General features: G+C 37.4%; 1 protein-coding gene across 5 annotated transcripts in view; it reads right to left on the bottom strand.

The window, feature by feature from the left end:
• Nucleotides 1–24,270, bottom strand: part of LOC139970447 (mitogen-activated protein kinase kinase kinase kinase 3-like) — a 78,273-nt gene that overhangs the window by 17,072 nt on the left and 36,931 nt on the right. The window contains exons 8-18 of one of the 5 annotated variants that reach the window (XM_071976167.1): nucleotides 23,699–23,843; nucleotides 19,097–19,210; nucleotides 16,528–16,600; nucleotides 15,446–15,542; nucleotides 13,620–13,658; nucleotides 7,935–8,006; nucleotides 5,149–5,188; nucleotides 4,119–4,400; nucleotides 3,166–3,250; nucleotides 2,068–2,208; nucleotides 615–653 (exon numbers count right to left, since the gene is read on the bottom strand). In XM_071976167.1, coding sequence (XP_071832268.1) covers nucleotides 615–653; nucleotides 2,068–2,208; nucleotides 3,166–3,250; nucleotides 4,119–4,400; nucleotides 5,149–5,188; nucleotides 7,935–8,006; nucleotides 13,620–13,658; nucleotides 15,446–15,542; nucleotides 16,528–16,600; nucleotides 19,097–19,210; nucleotides 23,699–23,843 — 1,127 coding nt within the window. The remainder of the gene's footprint in view (nucleotides 1–614; nucleotides 654–2,067; nucleotides 2,209–3,165; nucleotides 3,251–4,118; nucleotides 4,401–5,148; nucleotides 5,189–7,934; nucleotides 8,007–13,619; nucleotides 13,659–15,445; nucleotides 15,543–16,527; nucleotides 16,601–19,096; nucleotides 19,211–23,698; nucleotides 23,844–24,270) is intronic. The other 4 variants (XM_071976169.1, XM_071976171.1, XM_071976170.1 and 1 more) reach the window with 4 other exon arrangements.

Genomic DNA, 24,270 nt, shown 5'->3' with positions numbered 1-24,270 from the left:
TGTCATAGTAAGGCATAACTGTAAGAATACATCTGATAGAAAGTTGCATTTTCATTGACAAAATAATCAACTATACCTTTACATCTATCTCCCCCCTCACAAACAAGAATTTGTAAGCTAGGATGTGGATAATTGTGTGAAAAATTGGCTTTTCAATTGAAAGATTTGAGCTAAACTGCTTTAGACCGATCTGACTTCCCCATGCTCAATTAATTTATCAGTTTAATTAAAACAACAACTAGTTTGACCGTACCCTCCACAAATGTTAAGATTTGCACATTTTAAACAAAAGTCTATACCCTGTTAAAGTTTTATACTCAACTTTTACACCTGGGACCCCACGTTTCCCACACCCCCCCTCCCTCACCCCCGAAACACAAACCTACTGATGTCTAGTTTTGGTTTTATGCCTTTTCAAACCAAAAACAAACTCTGTTGACGTTAACACAAATCTTAGAGCTATCATCAATACTAATAACTACTTATCTATTTTATAAATGTGAAAAAAAATGTTCCTTTTCTTAGCGACAGCAGAAAAAAAAAAAGCATGCATGAAAAAGAAATGTAGCAAAGGCATCAGTCAGTACGAATGTCATAGAATAAGATGAAAGTACCTGGTTTATTATTTGATAGATTGACTAATTGCTCCGGTTCTAACAGGAAAGAGAAGAGATATCTCAAACTTTCTCAAGAAAAGTAAAACTTTTTTAATGGTCATCAATTGTCCATATCATATACATATCTATAAATATGGCCCTGACATAAACCAATGGAAGCAAAGAATGGAGAACTCTCTCCCCTGGCATATTTTAAAATCTGGCAAAAGACACTTTTGTCTCAAAAAAAAGAAAAAATGTTGCTTTTGGTATCTGACTACCCAAGGTTGTTTTAAACATTCTCAGATCTGTCACTGTATACACCAGAATGTTGTATCGCTGCCATGTGTACCCTGATTACTAACAATAATACCAATAATAAATAACATTTACATAGCGCTTAATATAGCGTTTCAAAGCGCTTAAACAGTCATGAATCTTTCAGTCAGTCACTCAGAGTGTTTGCATTTTGCATTTGCTTTGTTTTAGCTTAGTGAACTCAATTAGGAGTGTTAGCTTAGTGGTTAACGCCCGTGCCTTTTAATCATAAGGTCTCGAGTTCGAGTCACTCCAAGATTAATGTATGTCGTCCAGTTACAGAGTTGTTGACAATTGACAATTCATAATCATGGACTTTAAATATGAATCTAAGAGACTGCCTTGGGTCAGCTTGCGGCTTTGATAAGCCAGTGATGGCTTCTTCGCGAGTTCCTGCTTGCAGGAGGATCTAAATACATGCACAATTATAGAGGGAGCTATACTACTACCCATTTCATGTTACATTGAGTCGTGTATATGCAGACAGCTTCCATGAGTACTAGTCAAGCACTAGTCTCGTTTCATCCCACTTTTCTTGGTTCCTCAAGATGGTCTCTTAAAAATTCCCCATCTAATGACTAGGAGAGAGAGAGAGACTGCAGCCTCTGTCTACATTTGCAGTTGCTAAGGGAGATGAAGATTATCACATGCTGCTGTACCATAGTTGCTTTCAACATCTCCTCTTATGGTAAATCCCCTAACTACTTTACCAAAGAACAAACCAAAGGGTAAAATGCATAAAGGGTGTCCACAGACTGCAACACAACTGCCATGAAGTAGGTTTGGAAATCACCTCAATACTTGGAAGCAAAAACTGTTATACAGGTTGGTAAATTTAAGTGCCACCCCCCCCCACTTCATTCCTCGAAAGGCCAGAAAACCAACAAGGAGAGACACAGAGGTAGGACACAATGACTGTCTTCTGACAAACGTTCCTTCATCAATCCAAATCCCCTGCGTACCTGGTATACAAATCCTTTTACAAGCTGACATTGGCACCAAGCTTTTACTCCCTTACTCCACAATCGCGGTGCCTTTCTTGGTCGCTTTACTGAGTTTTGATCACAGCTTTACTCATCAATATATGTCGTCTGTTCCTTTCAGCATATATGCCAAATTAAATCAAGTATTGACGTTATACTGTTGTCCATACCTGATAATGACATCATGATATTGTTGATGACATAAATCCAGGTCGTTCTTCTTTGAAATATCTGGTCCATGACTCCCTCGTGGATCTGTGCCGTGTTCAGCGAGTAGATCCCCTCCTCGCACCCCAACAATATAATTTGATCTGAAAATTGAAGAGCAGACGAGTGAGTCTTCAACGTGCCGATAAGAGAATGAACAAACTGAACAGAATCTAGAAAACATCTTAGTGAGCAACATGTTAAAGAACAGGAGCCAGAGTCAACGTACATACGTACCATCTACAACCTCTACAACAACCTCTACCACATCTACAACAACCTCTACGACATCTACAACCCACTCATGGAGTGGACTACCACACCCGAGGCCTGGTACACACTCTAGCGATTAAATACACTTTCAGACCCACCATTTCAATGAAAAGGCCAAAGTATCATAGAGTGGTGCAGATAGCCATGGTGTGTGCTCTCCACACTACTGTGGCATTTAAGTGTGGCAGAGGCACCATCAGTGAAGGTAACCCAAACACTATATGCAGGATTTAAATATCAATGCATTGAGACCAGCTGAAATGTGCCATAAATTGCACAGATAATGCCCACTGCTTTAGTTCTAGTTGGATTCATCACCACCCTCCACCCAATGTTTTAAATAGTATAACGTTAATAAATACACTGACCCCATGCAGACAACATATATAATAGTTGCTACCATTCTAGCCTCAAATATACTTCCCAATCAAGTAGACTTCTTGAAGAAGCTCTTGAAGAGTTACCTTGTATGAAACTGCAGTTACTTGCTTTGCTTTCTTATCATGTTCCAAATCCCAACAGTTTATAGAGGCAAATGTTCCCTTTGAATGTTACTTGTTAATCCTCCCTCATAAAAGTGCAATTTACAGAGTAAACAGTAGCAATTTTTTGCCTGGAGTCTTATACGCAAAGCAATGGTACATCAGCTTTTACAATGTTGTTGGTTGCATTGACCATGCAACTTTAAATATCTACAATGATATTAGAGTTAGAACTATCGACATTAGGGTTTCAAGTATTGATTTAATGCATCTACTTGGGTCACATTTGCCCGATCACAACTTTACCTCTCGTCTCGGGATGAACCCAGCTTGCAGAACAATAGATGATCAATGGACATTCATTGAAGACCTTGGAAAATCCAGCTCCCATCTGACAAACAGATTGAAAAACACAGTTGAGAAATAATTGCATAGATTTTAGATGACATCACAGGATCTGACAATTTGATTCGGTCTAGGGTATTTAATCAGGCAAACTGGTAAGATTCCTTCAACAAAAACAATTAACTTCTTCATGTCCCTCACTATTAGTTATAGGAGAATAAAAACTGGGCAAACCTGTATAGGCAGATGTTGTACTACACCTATCTGCAGGAAATTAATGTTGAATAAATATTTGATGACATTTGAGGTTTCTCTGATCGCAGGTACATTAGCCTCATTGATAAATGACAATTCAGTGTGTTTGTACATTGTTGACTATAACATAGTGCTGATCAGATAAAGATGGCCCTGTCAACCAACATTCTAAGGATGGATGTAGACTGACTTGGCTGTGAACAGACAGCCAAATATCCAACTCTGATTGGCCGTAATAAACCATACTATGGATATCATCATTGTCTCTCGGTAAGCTTTCCTGATGACCGCAGTATTTATATTGGTGTATTTCACTTCTGGACAGACTAAAAAAATGTTTTACAATTGACAACAAGTCATTTTTAGTCATGAAAAAATCTTACCATAGTTTTAAAAACAAGGACCATCATGTGACCACAAATTTTTTTTCAAAAACTTGATCTAGCTATCAATCACTATCTTAGAAAATATTAACACTATCTGGCATGGCTTTCCAATAAACAAAAATCAACTGCAGTATTTAAATTTGATTAAATTAATTAAATTGGCAACTCAAATCGACTTTTAAATTTAAAATAACTAAATTAAATTTGAAAGCGATTTTGCTATCATCGATAGATACGCTTAATATGCTTAAAGAAGGCTGTGTGATTGCTCACCGTGACCTTTGGGGTCATGGGGATACCATTGGTCATGCGTGGTGTGGCTTGATCGTTGGTCTTTGTCATGAATTCGTTTCGTATCCTCCTGGGTGGAACCACTGGCGGTTGCTGTTCGTCCTCCATCTCCTTGAGGTTCTCTCCATTGGTCGTCGGGGCCCGGCTGTTGGGTCTTGGCTTCGGTGGGGGCTTAGGTTTCTCGCCCAAGGGTGGCCTGACAAAGCTCTTGGAGGCGCTCTCGGCGGGAGGCTTAGGCACGTTAAATTGCACGGTGTTCTTCATCTGTGAATATGAAAAGAGAGCAGATACAGTGAATTGAGATTTCACTAGAAATGTTACATGAGGAAAACATGCAGAAAATTATAGAGCTCACACAAAATGGGTATTTAATAAACCTGAACATCATACTGTGAACGGGTGAAAGTCACCTAGCAATTCAATTCATTCCAGAGATCAATCATTGGTAAACATAAGACTGGTTTTGATTAACAAATGTTTCTACCATTTCACAGCCTAGCAAAAGAAGCAAAGGTTATATAGTTTTAATATACACAGGACATTGTACTTTACTTTTACTTTACAATTTACTTTACGGCCAATTTAAGCAGTTTAACGATAGGGTTTGTATATGATACTTTCATTTACAATCCCTTTAAAAACTAAATGAATAGATGTGACCAGGGTAAAGTTAATGATATTCCCATCATCTGAAACAACTAAATTTCACTTCGACCAAAATCAGACGTGGCTGTCGTCTGCCTGACGACCAGCTGCTTCCATCAGACTGTATTGTAGCTAAATACCCCCAGATAGGTAATAAAATGATCACATTGTGTTGTTTCACCTTTGTGTGATACATCCACCAACCTACAAATCTATCCTAGCAGAGTACATATTGGTCATTTGTTATTTATTTGGGGCAACGAAATTTGCTGTTCAGACGACCAAAATGTAGCCAGAATTTTCTTTTAAAAACCAATTTGCCCAGCTGTGACATGTATAGAATTATTGCATAAGAGATCCTCTTTACCTTGGGTGGCAATGGGGGAGGCTCATCACTTTCCGCAGCTCTGTGAACCAAGAATGAAAGAATTGTAAAAATCTCATAGCCATCGTTCTCTAACCCTCACATTCGATTTATACAAAAAGAGGATGTTTCTCAGTTTTATACGTTTTTTCTGGCCAAAATCCAATGTAAATGACTGATGATATAAGTGTTTAGAAACATATTGCAATCAGAAGCAAAGTGATGCAAGTTTTAAAATATTTGTTCCTAATTTTCAGAGATATACCAGATCTGTGACTGTTTATTTCAAGCCAGCAGTATTTCAATCCAGCTTTCACAGATATGGCCTGTTTTGCTTTAAATCGTCAATATTCACACCCACAGCCAGGGAATTGAGTTGGAGGGGGTACCAACTGCTTTGCCAAGAGGCACAATACTTGTGTCCTTTAATGTGTTTGTTTTTACACATGATGGTAGCACAAATGGAAGCAAGCACATTAGTCTGCAATTGCCATCACAGCCCAACCCACTCCCCCCCCCCCCCAGTCTGGCTACTGGCCTGTCCATATTTACTTAGAAAGTTTCTGTTGCAATGATTAGATACAATTCCTCCTTACAAACTAAAATAAATAAAGACAGAAGTGTTTAATGCTGTAAAGACATATAGTGATGTTTAAAGTAAGTTCTCCCATAGATGTTGGAAGAATTGCAATTTTAATTTACTATGATATACAGCTTCCTAGATTTAAAAGAGGATCAATTTATGATCCATACATTAATACAGCTCCTCCCCCCCCCCCCTCCCACCACCTCATTCATGCTCCATCCATATTGATGCTCCATAAATGAATATATGAACATAAATGATATTTACAAATCTACCGAAATACATGGATCTGAAATGCAACATTCCATAAAAAAAAAATAATAATCATAAAATAAATCAAATGATGCTTGCATTGCAATAAATCAGTAAATATATAATAAAATTTTTGCCAAGAAACACTATCTTAATTAGAACATGATCTTAATGTGTTATGCACGGATGAATTACGAGATGAGAAACTATGACGCTTACTCTGAATGTGATTAATGGTCCACAAAGAATTGGAGGTTGAATTATTTACGCTCAAGTGTAATATATCTCCAGAAGTTTAGTTGACACTATTAGATAGCAATATCAGACCCTGAAATGTGTAAACTTCAATGGTGTACGGTACAAAAACGTCCTACTCCCTCCCACCAATAATGGTACAATCGGCTGGTAATTTGCATAAATGCTTTCATGACAATTTAGTTATTTCAACCTAGTCTGATATGTGCAGTTAAGGCAAGGTTACAGAGGTACATCTGCAATAACCGTTGAAGGTCTTGGCTACAGTGATGTCGGTTTTCTCAATAATTAAAGCAATGTTTCCGGATGGTTAACACACCTGAGTTTTGTCGATATTTAAATTCCAAAGAACAAAAGAACTAACAATCAATTTTGTACTCATGGTTTAGCTGACAAACCAAGTTAATAAAAAGAAACCGACAACTTCACATTGACAGTGGTGATGAATTTTTAACTAATTTAACACACAGTAACAGTGAAATAGTCCAGGCTCATATTCTGTAGGTTTGAATGATTTACCTACAGAACATACAAAACCATTCTACAGAACATACAAAACCATTCTACAGAACATACAAAACCATTCTACAGAACATACAAAACCAAAACCAGATGACTAAGTTATCCTTTAAATCCATTCAAGTTCTAATTTTATTTCTAATTAAACTTATAAAGGCACCTTTGGTCTAATTGATACATGGTTCTTTGTTTAATTTAATCTAAGGAAATAAGATTCAATGCCAAAGTTCAAAAGGCAATCAAGTATTTAGGTTAATTACTAATTATCATTGTCTTGGAGGAGAACAAAATGAATCATTCGTATTGAGCAACAAGCTTGTCTAAGAAGCTAATAGTGGAAAATGGAAAACAAGTAAAATCACATAGAACACTCACAATGTTTGTAATAGACTAGTCATGAAATACAAACATTTGTTTTAAATATCAAAGCTGTTTACTCAAGTATAATACATTGCACCACTTTGTGGATTATAATCAAACCAATTTAGCCTTGTTCACATTTGGAGAACACAAGGAGTATCAGGAGCCTGTTTTGTTACCTCTGAGAGGTAACAACGCTGAACTCGAACATGTCCACATTATAGAACGTTATGTGGATCAAAAACCAACAGAGAACATTATGCAATCTCAAAAAGGTCACAATGATCGTCTACATTTCACTGTGAGGGATTCCTTCAGTATGTTCAGGTATTACTTCTGTGCCCGTTTAACGGATGTTAAGAGGTGAAGTCACCGTAGGTCTCTGGTTGCTTCATCCTCCGAGCATCCATACTACAACCTTGATCACCGCTGCGGTGTCAGGATCCTCACCGAAAGAGGGATCACGCGAGTGTCCACACGAACATCTTGCTTGCCATTCACTGGTCAGATCCTCCTTGCATTCCCAAATGTTAACAATGCTTTTGTATCATCTCTCCCACCCCCCCCAACCCACCTCCTCTTTGTAAGATGGGGTAGTGGAAAACAACATTGGCAGTTGTAGTGACATTTTGTAACTGCACATATCATACAATCATTAACATGAAATGCCGTCAAGATCAAGTTTGAACAAATTGAATAAACAGATGGTCTTAGGAAACTTGATTGTACTTTCAAATTATGTTAAAGCTGTTAATCAAGCAGCACCACTGAGGAGTTTCTAGATATTAGTAATGCTAGTAGCCAAGCAGATACTCACCGAGCAGCAGCAGTAGCTTTAGCTTGTTGCACCTGTCGCTCCGAATCCCCAAATTTGCTTGCCTCATGGCCTCTGTGTAAAAGCATGCCAAAATGTGCAGAGTATAAAGAAACAAGCAAAACTTTGGAACAAAATACCTCACTATTTATAAATTCTGCGCTGGACTATGAACCAAAAAAAAAGAAGTTACGGCTAGATGCCTTTTGTCATTATGAACCCACACCAAAGCTAGAAGAGAACATTGGTTAGTGAGAAGAAATATATCTTTTATTTATTTATTTATATATATAGAAATACTGATTTTTTTTTTCACCTGATTATATTAAATTTAATACCTTTACTTCCTCTCAACCTTTCATTGTTTAACAACCAAAGACTTTCTTTAGTTGTTATCTTAGCTCTTCAACAATCTTTGAGATACTTTCTTCTTAATCTTTTCGGGTTTTTCTCTACTATAAAGAGCTAACCAACCAACAAGTCCTACAAAAAGCTCCATAACTGCAATTTATTGACATGCATGTTTCTCTCAAGAAACCATGAAAAATTACATAAAAAGCTAGTTTACAAACAAAAATCACTCCAAGCTTTTAAATTACTTGGAATCTATTTTCACACAAAACATGGATTTGTTCATCGATGGAAGTACACATGAGCAGGGATTGGGGGGGGGGGAGAGGGGATGATGGATTGCTCCTGCTTTCTAGTTTGGTTGTAAATGTCGAAAATGTTTGAAACAACTTGCGAACTGCACAGGATTTGATTAGCAACCATTTTTATTCCAGTAATTTATGATCAAAATGATGAAAGAACTTACATGAAATACATGAAACTGAGAAAAGTCTCTATTCTTTCATACTGATGTTTATATGTGATGTGTTTTATTTTTTCATCAAGGGAAAGTGATGATCTATATCATGGGCTAGGGGTGGGGTAGGATGGGATAGGTGTGATGGAGATGGGGATGGGGTGGGAATTGGGGTAGAATGGGGCTATTAAAGGATGATGAAGAGTGACTTTCAAATATGAAATTAAGATACATGGGCATTTTAAAGAAGAGGTGGTGATTTCTTTTCGAGTTATTATGCCTTTCCTTTGTAAAGAAGCTCTGATTTAGAGTACACTAATGAAGATTTCACACTCTTTTCTCTCACAGAATTGTCCTTTTGCCAAAAGATGTTTGAATACAAACTATAAACTTTTAAAACTTAAAAAGCACACAAATTATGGATATTCACACACATCCGAGCATATTACATGCAATAACCTTTCATAGAAAAAGAGAAGGGGGTAAAAAGGCACGAACTGTAAGCAAACTTTCACAAGAATGTAATCAACAGCAGGAAGTGTTGCTTGGTACAGCATTATAGATTAGTAAGAACAAAAGCTGCAAAGTTGCATTCTGGGAAACCAAATCATAACGATTAAGAGATGGAGCCTGCCTTGAAATGTATGGTGAGTGAAAAAGGAAAAGTTTGTAGAAAAGAAAATAATAAAAATAAACTGCAAAGCAACAGGTCCAGTTCCTAAAAAATAAGATACAATCAAATGCAGACCCAACAAAATGAACTGTTCAGTGAGAACAATTTCACATGATCATGAGAGGAACAAAAAAACAGGTCCTTCCCTGCTCAACTCATTCTTCCAATTCTACCTCTCCCATGGTATTTTGATGATATCCTACTTCCCCTACCACCTCTCCCTTCTCTCAGAGGAAGGCCTTGTTTGGTAGATTGATGCACAGAACGCTCTTAAAGGGTGTGAAGACTCATGCACAAAGAAACGTCTCATGCAGGTAATCTGACCTAGTTTCGAATGAGGTGTAACAGAAGTGTTAGACACCAACATCGATCCCAGACAATACACAAGCAGCTTGCTAACGTCGGTAATTAGACACGAGTGTAAAGTCAATACATACAGCTATTGTCAATATCCACAACACAGTGTACATAGCAGGGATGGACAACTCAGGTCTAGACAAAAGATAACAAGGTATCACGTTTCATTACTGTCGGCATTTTGTAGCGACACAAACAAAACGTCACTTGCAAGCAACAGAAAGTTAACTTTTTCAGATGGCCGCAAGCAGTTTGGGGCGAGTCTTCAATGCCTTTAAAGACAACACAACTCAATACGTGTCACGGATTAATTTAGTGTACAAAAAGTGCATAGATACATCTCGGGACATTTTGCATAGCATTTTGCTACGCAACAGCACATAAATGTCTCCCTGTGTGTAGTTTCATGTGACATACAAAGAGCATTAGTTGAGATACATGTTGTGCAGAGATGTTTACTGTGTAAGTGTTGTGTGATCAGGGAGGGAGTGACAGTGACTTGTTTCTCTGATGTGTGAAACAGATATAATCAAATTATTTAAGACAAGACTGTGAAGTGACCAAAAACAAACAATTTTGGAAAAGTGGAGAGAATGTAAACTTGTGTCCTACTTCTAAACCGGACTCCTTTCACTTTAAATGGGTCTGTTGAATTGTTGTATTTTCCAGAGTGTCTAACTCAATTAAACCTGTTCGTTAAACTTAATCTTTACCCTACCCTAATCCTGTAGTCCAGTTTCATTTCAAAGAATAAAGTAAATGTTGCAATTTTGTAATTTATAGGTTATTAACAACGCTATAACGAAGAAAGTGTCAGGGCGACGAAATGTTGGGAACTAAATGGAATCGTTAACCACTTGGCCTATGTCTTCACTTTTGGAAAAACTCAACAGGAGTGCCTTAGTCTGATCCACCGCAACTTTATTCTCAGAAAGACTGTCGGTAGAACCGGCAGACAGACGCAAAAAGCTACTTCAAAATCAAGCTGTATCTCGCCAACAGTCTTAGTGGTATATGTTGTTATACTATGGTGTTGTTACTACACCAATCTGTGATACTGTACGAGACGGCTCTTTGGAGTAATGTCTCAATCCAGACAATCCAATATACAAGATTTCATCTCAGAAGATCAATCAAGTCAGTTTTTTTTAACTGCTGTCGAGTCTCTCGATTAAGGAGAATTCTACCAGCTGAAAAATCGTCTAAATAAACAGTAATCTAACTCCGTGCATTCATCAGGCTAATTGAATAATGAGGAGGATACTAAATCGGATTGACGAAGGTCGTGGTAAACCGATACCCGGGGTTGAGCGACGTGGTCGGAGAAGGAGGGAAAAGATGAGACCTAACGATTTACTTTGAACGACGAAAACTGATTACGGAAAGCGCCCGGTGTTTCTCGGGGACTGTCTGACTGCATCAAATGTAAACGGGCCATTAAGAAATGTTACTCTTCATGTTACTGCACCTAAAGCAATACCGGGAGAGACCTGTCTTGTTTAGGACATTGCAGCTGTGTAAATAGAGAGCTTAACCCAGGGAGGAAATGTGCATGGCTAAGATGTGATACATCGGTTGAACGAAAAATCCAAGAGAGGATAAGGGAAGTTAACAAATTGCTAGTTTTCTGAAAACCCAAGTAAAATGAAATGAAACAAGAAGTACACATACAGGGTGAGGCTGGACCACCTGCCTTTCCCCTCCCCACTCCTTCCTAATTTTACATTATTCTGACCAAGTCATGGAAACATTCACACATGACTGGACATCCCTCCCGTTATGTGAAGAGATCGATGTGGTTAAATAGTCATTCGGTTTCACTATCAAGTTATTATTCGTTAAAATTCACTATAGAAAATCTGCATCCCACAAATCTGATTTAGCCAAATCTTTTCCATTTGTAATAAATAAATTACAGAGTTCAAATTCAATGCAAGAAAAGTGCTGAGTTGAACTTATTTTACATCTAGATTTGCTTACACATAAGTTAATAATCAGTCACACAATTAAATTTCAGATCACTGGTCATATTTCTAGACTTGAACAACGTCTCCTTGACGTCTGTCAAGAGAACAAAAATAAATGAATAAATAACAAACGTAGAGCACATGTGGGAAGAGAAGACTGTATAGTGTACATCTAAACAAAAAGCATGCTTAGTATTACCAGTCAGACCTCAAAATGCAAACATTATTTAATCCCATCTGTTAATCTAAGCAATCGTTAAGGCATGAGATGGCAACCGAGTACCGTGCAAACAGAAAAAGGAACCCCCTCCCCTAAAAATAATAACACCACAAATTTTTGTCTTCTGTGTGTTTACCTCAACAACAAATGTGCAAATGCAGTGAGTTATGTGCTAAGGACAGGACCTGGGAGGGGAAGGGGGGAAGGGGAGGTGATGGAAAATGTCTAATTTTTAATGAAAGGAAAACAGGTATAAGCTATGATTTTCTACTAAATGTCAAGTCTGCTGGATAAATCCCCTTCCCTTCCCCCAAACCAAACCTTTTTTCTTTTTCTTTTTGTGAACTCCCTGTTCTATCTTTGCATCCAGTAGCAACTGAAATATCTTTTCTTCAAAAATTTATAAACAGACACCCACTACAACTGAACATGTAGCCATTCACTTTGCTGATAAGTTCATTTTCATTAATCCAATCTTTGATGTTGTACATACTAATTATTTGACTTTCCTCTGTCTTTCCTTTGTTTTGTCTTTCTCGTTATCTATGTCAGGTATTCTCTACTGACCATAACTTTTTAATATTTCGAATAGTCCCAGTGGTCTTTCTTCCCTGTGTGATGACTTCTAGATTGTGAATGAGTTACAACCGAATATCCCACAGTGACTGACCTTTGACCTTCATATAAACAATAGCATTCTTGCACTTAGGAAAATCTACATGACCTTTACATAACCTTCACATTCTCCCTGGTTGACATCTCTTCCTTCAAATGGATAAACCACAAACAGGTAGTAAGCACAAACTGCATTATGACACCCTGCTTCCTGCTAATGTCCCGAGATAGAATATGACCATGAAAATGATGACAGGCATATATCTGCTAGATAATGAACAATCTGCTAGAAGAGTCACATCAATGACACAGCATAAATAGAGCTTTCTGTTTTGTTTAATACTAAGAATTCCAGAAGAAAATTTTGCAACTGCAGTGAATGAATTAAACTAGTTCATGTGTCACTGATGCATACATTCCCTCCCCCCGCCTCTCTCCTCCCACTCTCAACCTGTCCCCCTCCCACTGCCTCTCTACCCCCACTCTCAACATGTCCCACTTCATTCCCCACCTCTCTCTCATCCCACTCTCAACCTGTCCCACTTCATTCCCCACCTCTCTCCTCCCACTCTCAACCTGTCCCACTTCATTCCCCACCTCTCTCTCTCTCCTCCCACTCTCAACCTGTCCCACTTCATTCCCCACTTCACCTACCCCCTCCTTCTGCCTGTCTCTCTCTCTCTCTCCTAAAGAAAAAAACCTACCCTGATGATTATGATGCAATGAATGATAGCTTTGATAAATATGGGGAAGAATGTTTTTAGTATGTAATAGAAAACTCCCAGCCAGAAGCAGATGAGGTTGTCAGTAGGTTAATATGACCAGTGAAGCAAATGTATGGTACCAAACTAAAGAGCTTACTGTGAGGCACCAACCAAACTAGCATGGCTAACCAGAAAGATTTTTTAAAAATGTTTTCATGGATGTCGTCTGTCCGGGGGGGGGGGGGGGGGAGGTTAGGGTCAGGTGGAAGCACAAGTTCAAAAATAAAAATAAATATTAAAAATGTCAAATGTGATTAAAGATAAAAAAAAAGGAGGGAGCATACCGTCTCTGCAGTTCCTCTGTCACAGAGGCCAAGAGATCCCTTGCATGAAGGAAGGTAGAGTAAGTCTGAATTAACTCATTGTGTGTGTGGTAGTTACACAGAGAAAGGAAAGTTCACTCACATTTTTCAAAATGAAAATGGAGGAATGTTGTTTCGATGTGTTAAGATAATAGAGAACGACATGAAAGCACAACTTTTTTCATTTTCACAGAGATGACATATTTTTAATCACATTCAAGTATTATTAGTCTTTCATCATATGAACCCTTTCGACATTGCTATGTTTTCAAGCAAAACAAAAAGCAACAACAATAAAAAAAAAACCATGATAAAGGAGATCAAGTGTGATATAAAATTGCATACAGCATTACATGCAAATGAAAAAAATGAAAAAAAGACTTGAAATTTTTGGTTGTTGAATTTTGCCAGATGCCTACTATGGGCACCTTGCAACTGGAAACAAAATTGTGGCATATACTACTAATACCTAACAATGGTTGTAAAGTCTCCTGTAAGAAGGACATCATTTCATCTAATCTACGTTTTATGCTCGACATGCAACATTTCTCTTTGGCATGGTGCTTTCAGATATTTCATTCAAGATATTTCAAGGCAAAGGTGAGAAGTGAAGCAATGCCAACAACTCCCCCCATCCTGGCAAACTTAAATCGTCAATCGTTTTATAAACAGACATGGTGGTTTTTACTTAAAGGAGCATTTCTGATTTCAAAATGAGCATTTCCAGATCAGCATTATCTGATTAAACTATTTAATGACAATGGCTCATTAGTATCATTGTTTCCCCCACCCCAGGCTGCTATTTTTCCAGTCACAAATAATCAATTATCAGCCCCAAAATCCAATAACACATCAAAGAAAGTAGATGAAAGAACTCTCCCTTTGTACACATGAAAGAATTATATCACTGATGGATTGATGGGAGGTGGGGGGGGGGGGTTGGTCATGGTCCTCCATGCTTGCTCCGTTATGTTCTGACCTAACCTGTGAAATGCTCCTTAAAATGCAGTGCTTACCCCATGACCACAACACAATTTTAAAAAGTAAACTGCATTCCACAATTAACGGCTAATTCACCGCAGGGAATGCCATGTAACCTTAATATAATATTATCGACCACAACAATATGCTTTGAATGAACAGAGGAAGGCTTAAAAGCATTTGTCAAGAAGTGTTGTAGTTAAAAGTTCGGAGCTATCTTATCAATCAGATTCAAGCACATCGTCATCAAAATTTCATCAAGAACGAACCCCAACCAAGTCGTTCTTTTTGAAATCCGTTTGATGTACAGCTCAAGTTATGATGTGAATTGTTACTGCCAAAACTACTGGTTGTCAACACTGGTAAATGATGTGAACAGTTTACAGAGCTGTTCTAACATGCTAACGTCTTTTCCCAAAAGCTTTCTTTTTCTCACTAGTTTAGATGGAAACCAAGCTATTAAGAATGAATTTTGCTTAAATGTAGTCATTGAAATGCAGTCCAACAGAACCTTCATTTTTTGGCCAGGAAATTTAAAATCTTTGTTCAATATTTATTGGTTTTCGAACAAACGGCAGATAAATATCATATCCACTACTGAGTTTGCATCTTTTGGTACTGTTTTCAAATGAAGGAAAGATGTTTTCATGACACAACTAATTCCTCGGAAATCATCCAATTAATGATTCCCAAGCTGGCACAGGTTAAAGTTAATGACAAGATAACAAAAACACAAGCAGTAAGGGGAAATAGGAGGTTGCTGTGAGGAGAGGGGAAGGGAGGGGGAGAGTGGGGAATCAATGACAAGTTTGATATCAACCGCTTACTCTGGTTCATGGTGAGTCCAGTTTCCTGCTTGATAATGTGAGTTGCCCATATCATTATTTGGATTTTTGGATGGTAAAGCACTCTTCAAACCTTCCACTGCAAAGAGGAAATGGTCAAAGGTCACATGGTGCAATTATACATACATACATACATACATACACACATACAGACAGTAGAAGATTTAAAACACACCATCGGTGAAATCAAGTCAATAATCATTTTCAAAGATGATCACGTTCTAATACTTGTCTGGACACTCTTCAAACTAGTTAAACAATCTTGTCAAATTCAAACCTTTGCAAAAGCAGTTCCCTTCGAATAAGATCCTGCTAGGATCCTGCTAGGCCCTCTAACATTTACCTACAAAAACTTTCTGCAGTAGATGAGCAACTTTGTTTCTTTCTCTGTTAGCTTTTCAAGACTTCTCAAAAATTTATTAAATTCATAATTTCCAACTGTGCTCCATTATTTGCAAAAAAAGGTTGACCAAAGAAGCTAATGAACCACATCAATATTTGAAGTTTTGGTATCAATTTCAACAAAATAAATTATCCAAATAACTGAGAAAGCTGCTTTAAGTTGATTCTCAGTCACTTAGGCAACAAGAAATCACATCTGAAGGAGGATGTAATTATGGCTCATTAAATATGCATGATATCATGAATAAAAACCTGCTAGTTGACTCTTCGTTACTGAATAATTCAAAAAGTGTTCATAGGAGATATACCTCGCAAAAACTGGTGGATTGGATTGTTACAAGCTGAAAGGAATCCATTTATGTATCATTGGTGTAACTTTTAAGACAAATCTCACACTCTCTTGAAAAGCTTTAATCATGTCATATGAGCCACACTGATCCTGTTCTAGCAAGTATTTGCAATTATGAAGCGTGCAAAAGACTTCACTAGACAAGAAAAATTTGTTTATCTGCTCAGTTTGTGCGTTCAATGGATAGAAGACATACAAATCTGGCGCAACTGTTCGCAGATGCATCAGAGAAAATTTCACTTTTATTATCTAGATTCATATTTTGAAAGTGGTTGATGAATATACGAGCAAGGTGGTTGATCTATTCACTTACAGTCTATCTCTGAGGTAGGTCTATCTTTATGTTTACTGGTGACTTTGGAAGGGATTTTCTTGTCCGGAACATTCTGTCGATAAAACAAAAAAAAGATACACGATATAGCGACATTATATCCTGACATATCTCAAACTTTAACCTCACAGGGATGAGTAAATTGGTACTGAAAAATAGAGCCTTCATTTCCGATCATTATTACATTTGAAGACTGTACTTTGTCCAGCTCGCAAACCATTGTCCACATGACACACCATTCAAGCTACTAAATGGTATGATATGAAATGCTTCATGATTCCTTGACAGTTTTTGTATGAGAGCATTAAATATAACGCTGCTGGTTGTTAAGTTTTGAACATTGTTTGCAGTAGGATTAGCACCAATGTGAAGTTCAGACCATTGTTGGCAGTATTGCTTGTAGCACCAATGTAATAAGTTCAGACCATTGTTGGAAGTAAGGTTCTAGCACCAATGTGAAGTTCGGATGATTCGGTAAGGCTCTAGCACCAATGTGAAGTTCTGATTATTCAGTTAGGTTCTAGCACCAACGTGAAGTTCTAATCATTCAGTTAGGTTCTAGCACCAATGTTAAGTTCAGACCATTGTTGGCAGTAAGGTTCTAGCACCAATGTGAAGTTCTGATTATTCAGTAAGGTTCTAGCACCAATGTGAAGTTCTAATAATTCAGTTAGGTTCTAACATCAATGTGAAGTTCTGATTATTCAGTTAGGTTCTAGCAACAACGTGAAGTTCTAATCATTCAGTTAGGTTCTAGCACCAATGTGAATTTCTGATCATTGTTGGCAGTAAGGTTCTAGCCTCAATGTGAAGTTCAGACCATTGTTGGCAGTAAGCTTGTAGCACCAATATGAAGTTCTAGTATCCAAGTTGATCCAAGCTGGAGCTATCATGTTTACATAGTTTGACTTTTGACCTCTGACTATCTTTGACCTTCACAGAAAACCCTGAGGAGCATCTAGAATAAAAATGTTGAAAGTTCATCCCAAGCTTAACTTTCACATCTATTGTTTTAACCAGGGTTTATAACTTTAAACCTGTGTTGACTTACTTTCTTTTGACCTTCATAAACTTCCATGTAGGGTTCTTGGTTACTAACTATTAAATGGGGATGTTCACCAACAAGTATGAAATTCAACCACAGCAGTACTTCTAGAGTTGTTATGTCTACAAGCAAATGTCACACACACACATAAACACCAACATAAAAAAACCCTCACATATGCACATGTACACAAACATATGTCAACACCACTGCATAAATTCCTTTTGCATTTGGCTCGAAAGGTTTTAAAATACTAACAACAAACTATTCGTCTTTTAAACATATCTATCTAGTTTATCAAGAGTAATTTTGCTTACCTTTTAAAACCATACAAACCTATTAAAAAAATATATAAATTTCAAATACACCTCTTTCTCTATCAATCTACCAATGCAAATACATGTCTAGTCAATTTCTCTTTAGCAGGTTGATCTAAAATTTGTGCCAAAGGAACCATTGCCAGAAATCCAATCTTTTAAAGGAGGACATTTTAAACCTATGATTGATGTGGCAGGTGAGGGGTGTAAAAAGAAGAGATGGACACTGTACTCATATCAAAAGGAGGATTTTACTCCAGTGCAACTAAAAAGCCATTCTCTGAAAAAGAGAAAAGATCACATACTTTTAAGTGCACTATTGACCAATAATCTACTGCCACTTTAAGTACCGCCACATAACAAAGGATTCCCTAACTAGGTCACAGATAACATCAACTTCATGCTTTTGACCCTCATTATCGCATGTGTTGCGCACGGCGTGATTCATTTCTAATCAACCCATTTCCAATAAAGTACACTCGCATACAGAATCTACGTGATTTTTTGGGGGGAGATGCAAAAATCACTGGGAAATATCATTGCATTGGTAAAGAGATTAAAATGGCAGACTTGGAAAAAGAATAGAGAGTAGATAGAAACCCATGGTGAGTCCATATCAATCTGCCTGGGATCTAAGTTAGGAAACGTATCACAAAGCAACATCTCAGCTCAGCAGTTTATTGACACAAATGTATCAAACTAAGACATTCTCTTTCTACTTAGATGTTCATTAATGGAAGTACATTCAGTATAAAAAAGGGGGCAGCTAATGCAATCACATACAATTTTGAGCCTTCAAAGCAGTGCAAATGAAAAAAAAATCTCACCCTACAAGAGTGAATTTTCTCATCAATCTTTTTAGTCTCGTGGATAAATATCTAAAAGGCCGTGATGTGGGAACTTCAAGGTGCCACGAATGGTCGACGTAACGGTTAAAATATCATTTTCGAGACTTTTAAGACCACATTTCTCTGATGACTTTTAGCACTGAATGTCAAATGAGGAAGTTTTCTTTGGGGTGCAACCCTTCGAGAGGATCTATGGGAGCATAGCACTAGATGTTTAAAACCAAATCCAGGTAGATGAGGAAAGCGTACAATGGAATGCACCCTTGTAGCACGGAATGAGGGACTTGGTCCATTTACACCTTGAACCTTTTCTCACGTTCTCACTTTGTAAACATACTTACAATTTCATCTTCGTCGTCAACTGGGCGAAACGAGGCAGGATTTGTATTCCGAACTTTTTCAATGAGATCTCTCATGAGTTGACTGGACAGGTTTAGTTCTAAAAATAGTGGATGCTAGAATGAGAACAATATAACAACATAACCGTCAAACAAAGACAAAACAAAATAAAAGAAAAGACAAAGGGGGAAAGTAAACCATTTCACCTCCTACTGGTTACTATGACATCACAAATTGATTAAATTTGCAGTTAACTGATATCTCTCTAAACAGAGCAAGATTTTTTTCCCTGAGATATTTGGGGGAGTTGTTCATCATAACAATGACTTCTAACATGTAAAGCAAAAACTGTTAAATTGAGTTTGCTTCTCCTTTCAAGTTTACTTGAGCTGGAAATCTTGATGATCTGATGAATTAGTAAAAGGCCTTTTTAACCAAAAAAACAGATCATAGAGAGAAATAAGTACAAATTTTAAGTTCATATTTTGCATCATCTTCCTCACACAGTTTACATACATACATATATATATATATATATATATATATATATATATCTATATATATATTAAAACTGGACACATAAACTGCATTGTTACGATCATCCTCTCGCCGCACACATCTGTTGATGGCACTATGGATACGTTACAAAGCGACATCACTACTGACTCTCCTTACCAGTACATTTCATTAACAACTGTGCATATATAGATATTTTATCTCTGTCGAATATGAAACAAGGAAGATCTTCACTTCATACACTAAGGGTTGTTACTATTTCAGTCTGAAATACAGTTGTTAACCTTCAACGAGTTGTATTTAGTATATAATATGTTTCAGTATTACGTGTGAATTGGCTTTAAAGAAAACAAAATGGAGAAAGGAACCTGTGGGTGCACATAGCCATTTTGTGATTGTAATTACTCTTGGCTGAAATCAGTAAGATCAAATTGAAAAAAGACTGCAGACTTTTGGAGAAAAATTATTTGGACTTTTTCACAGTAAAACCAAAAATATACGACAGTATTCAGACAAGGCGCTATATCAATTTCCTCACTTATGTCTAACATATATTAAATGGCATGTTCCTTTAAGTAAACTTTTTTGACGGCAAATCGTTGAAGTCGGTCCTATATTGTATATTTTTATTGTCGCAATTATATGAAGAATTGTTCTTTCATTACTAGGGGCAATTGACCTGAAAATGTCCTCGTGTATTTTTGTAACACGCTAAGGAAAATATTTACAATTTTTGGAAAATTTTCATTTTAATGGAAACCCTTGAAGTCAAAAGTGCACTGACAGCTAAGTATTACTATCAAATGGTTAACTTGATTTGAAGATCACCTGACATGATGTCATGACAGACTATTGACTCTATAATAGCTAGTGTATGGCAAAAAGAGCAAGTTACATACAAAACATAAAGAATCTATAGGGCTTGGAACAGACTACCAAATGTGAAACGTTTTAGTGTTTCTTCTTAATGTCACACTGCCTGCCGACTGATAAATTTAACTCAAAATACCTAAAAGGATAAATCTCAATGGTAGATAATTTTGGTACACAATTAATCAAGTCCAGTTAATACAGGTAGCTCACATCACATTCTGACTGTTACTTAACAATATAACTCTTTTCCTAATGGTCTAGTTAGAGAGCAAGGAACTTAATGATGATTAAATTTGGTTCAATGGTTGTCACAAGTTTGTACAGACATAAAATATACACTGATTTCATATTGGGTGTTTCGATTTTAAAAACGCATTAAGTTGGCATACTACCATCAACTCAGGGTACTTCTAGTGTTATGTAACCTTCCATTAATCCTGCTGATCAGCATAACAAGTAAATGGGATTTTCTCTATGAACCTCTCTTATTTTATTGCTTTTATCCAGTGCAGTAGAATACTTAACTGTCCTTTTCTATATCCTGTTTACTTAGAATTAGCACGTACTCTGACCAGAGCATTCATTCAAGCTGTGTCCTCATTTTATTATCTACGCCACGATGGTTACTTTGCACACCTTCCTCTCTCTTTTTTGACAGATTTTATTTTCCTGTCTTCTCCCGTATAATACGAAAAGGTTTAAAGACTGTTCTTCTACCTTACGGAAGCCTCCGACCATTACGCATGAAGTCTGTCCAAGTTCCTATGACACTGATTGAAGTCGTAAATAACATCTCCCCGTCCACCTTTTATATCTAAATTCTATCCGTACTGCTGAAAGTGAGCTTGTATCCTTTCTCTGACGCTCGCAGAGGATGGCGGTTCGAAAAGACTTAAAGGAGCGTAATGGACTTCTGAGACATCCCACACAACGTGTGTAGATGGATGAATACACAGAGGGATCTATGCAATGCACCACAAAATATGGATGCAAGTTCATGAAATATAAAGCAATTATGCATTCTACAGTTGGATGTATATACTTGGGAGAATCAAAAGATAGGAATATAGGATAGGGTGGACAAACACGGCCAGCTGAAGGTTTCATCCACTACAGAAACAGCGTGTATTTAGTATATATATGAGAAATAACATAGTGACAGTTGACAGCACAGGATGTACTACACAATAGGCCTCATATGTCAATTGAATCACAGCAGTTCTACACTGTATTATAGAACTAATACCCACATTATATATATATCATAATATAATAAATAAATCAATCATAAAGTATAGACATTTTAATGGGTTACTACCATTATCTACATCCTCTTCAGAAGCATGGAAGCAATTATGTAATATAAGAGAGTTTAAAGAATCCATGCCTTCGTAATATACATTTACAACACAACATGATCAACGCTGTGGGTATCCATAGCTGTACTTCAATTATCTACAACTTTTTTCAATCCACCTCTAATCATTTTCTATGGGTTTCCAGATAAACAGGGTAGGCCTAGGTTTGCCTGCTTATTTTTTTCCCTTCAAAACACAAAGATTGAATTGAGAAAGTTGATCACCATGCAAATGCCTGCAGTTTGCCCCGTTTTTTCTCGCTCCATGCAGGTGACGACTGCATTAGGAGACTGCTTTTGTTTGCTCCTAAGGTGAATGACACACATTCATACCTTCAATCCACTTATCAACTAAAGGAGTTCACTTTCATTTCTCTGTTGGTGTACAACAGAAATATTTCCCGGAATGCTTGATTGTACTTCAGACTTCTGTTTGCACATAGTTGATATAGTGTTGATATATAACTTCCCCAACCCAACAAAAGAGGAAACAAGTTCATTACTGATTATTGTTTTAGCTAAAGGAGAGGGATTTCTGGTATAGGCGAGATCCTTATCTGCTACTGAGCACTCTCTCTCTCTGCTCTCAAACCCTATCATCCCCAAATCAAGTGTAACCTACAATGTCGCTAAACTTCTTTGGGTCTTTAGAAAGCAAGATTGCCATAGAGTAAATTGATGAGCTGGGAATGGCTTAATCATATGATCTTAGACAAGCTATATATTGGAAATCAATTTTGTCTACATTTCACTAGAAGGGGTACTGTAAAGCTAGCACTCAACAACATGATTCTCCTGAAGTTAACACAAGTGATTGAGATTGGTTTATGCAGCAGTCTGTAATAACATAATTGAGCTTATTAACAAATTTTAAAACGGTCGTCTGAAGAGCAAAGCTGCTTAGACTGATGGAAACCAAGAACACATCCTAGTCAAAAAAAAATGCAGCAGTGCTGGGGCCTTGAAACAAGAGGTGCGTTTGGCATGTAGGAAGAAACTGGCACCTTTCGCCACCGGGTGGGGTTTGGTGTTTATTGCACCTTAATCTGTCAGCACCTTCGGCGCCCTGACCGGTAATAAAAATGGTGGCCAATCCGCCCCTGAGGTATAATTTCCTCATCACTAGCTTCAGAATGTAGTGACGCAGACAACTTCTACCTTCGATTCCTAGATACAAATTTGGTTTAGACTAATCATCGTGCTAGAAGTGTTGTGTAGGCCTACTAATTACGAAGGTTGTTTTGCGGAGGAACGGTCTCTCCTGAAGTTAACGTTGGTCGACAGACAAAATTTTTTAGTCACCTTGGTTCATCTGACAGCAGCTGCTAAATATCAATCCTCATATCATCATTTTTCCATGCCGTTATTTCATGAAAATACTATGAATTAGCTGAACAGCTCGGCTTTTTTTCAAAATCACAAAGAGATACATACAACACATATATGCTTGTATTTATAATCAGTGTGGACTGTTTAGAATGGATGAAACAAAACTTGTCTGAGTCAGAAATTCTGTCACAAAATTGATTTCCATTAGCAGATTAGCAATGTCCGGGTGAACAAAGTCAGAAGAATCGATTAAAAGGCATCTTTCGACAGTTATGGTCGTACCACATTTGTGGTCAACAATTCTACCATAATAGCCCTATAAAGTGAGCATATGTGTTGCATGAAAATCTCTGAAAGAATACCCATGCCATCAAGATTAAAGGGCTAGGAATTCAAGAGCGGTCAATGCTAGGACAAAATACAACCTTATACATTCATGGTCATACAGAGTGCACTGTGTAGGTTTATTTACAGTCTCTCTAAGCTAAAAATTATTGAGCCTTCTAGGTGCATTACGAAACAGACTTACTTCAAGTAGTTTGACGGCAGTTGGTCTTCGCCTTGGATTCTTTGTAAGGGACATCTTTATAAAGCTATGAAGGTTGGCACTCCACTTGTGTTTCTCTTTTAACTTGGGAGGCACAAAGTTACTTTTTGACATTAAAAATAGTGCCCTGAAAAACAAAGACAAGAAAAGAAATGGCTGGTGTAACAACGGACAAATGGAAATTCAGAAAAGTTTCCCTCGACCGTCCAGAGCGGTTCTGTGACACAGTTAGTTTTTAAGTGACAAATGGCCAAGCTGAGGAATAAAGGTGACACTATTTGAACAATCCCTATCATAATTTACACCATGCACAGATCTTGGTGCTACCACTAGCTAAGAACAGTTATCACAACTGAGTCTACACTAAGCATATCTGAGAACAGTGGCTACACTAATGCTCCAAACAATCCAGAAATAGACTCCAAACGATTTGATTCAAGTGTATATTGCTCGGATTTATGGTCCGAGCAATCGACTCTATATGACTCCCGATTGGGAGAGTCGAGTACAGACTACGGCTCATATCGCAACTCGAATTCTTTTTTCCTCCTTTC

This window comes from Apostichopus japonicus, chromosome 8, assembly GCF_037975245.1.
Source record: "Apostichopus japonicus isolate 1M-3 chromosome 8, ASM3797524v1, whole genome shotgun sequence".
Taxonomy (NCBI): Eukaryota; Metazoa; Echinodermata; class Holothuroidea; order Aspidochirotida; family Stichopodidae; genus Apostichopus; species Apostichopus japonicus.
The sequence above is the reverse complement of the archived record's forward strand: the minus strand, read 5'-3'. Positions and strand labels throughout refer to the sequence as shown.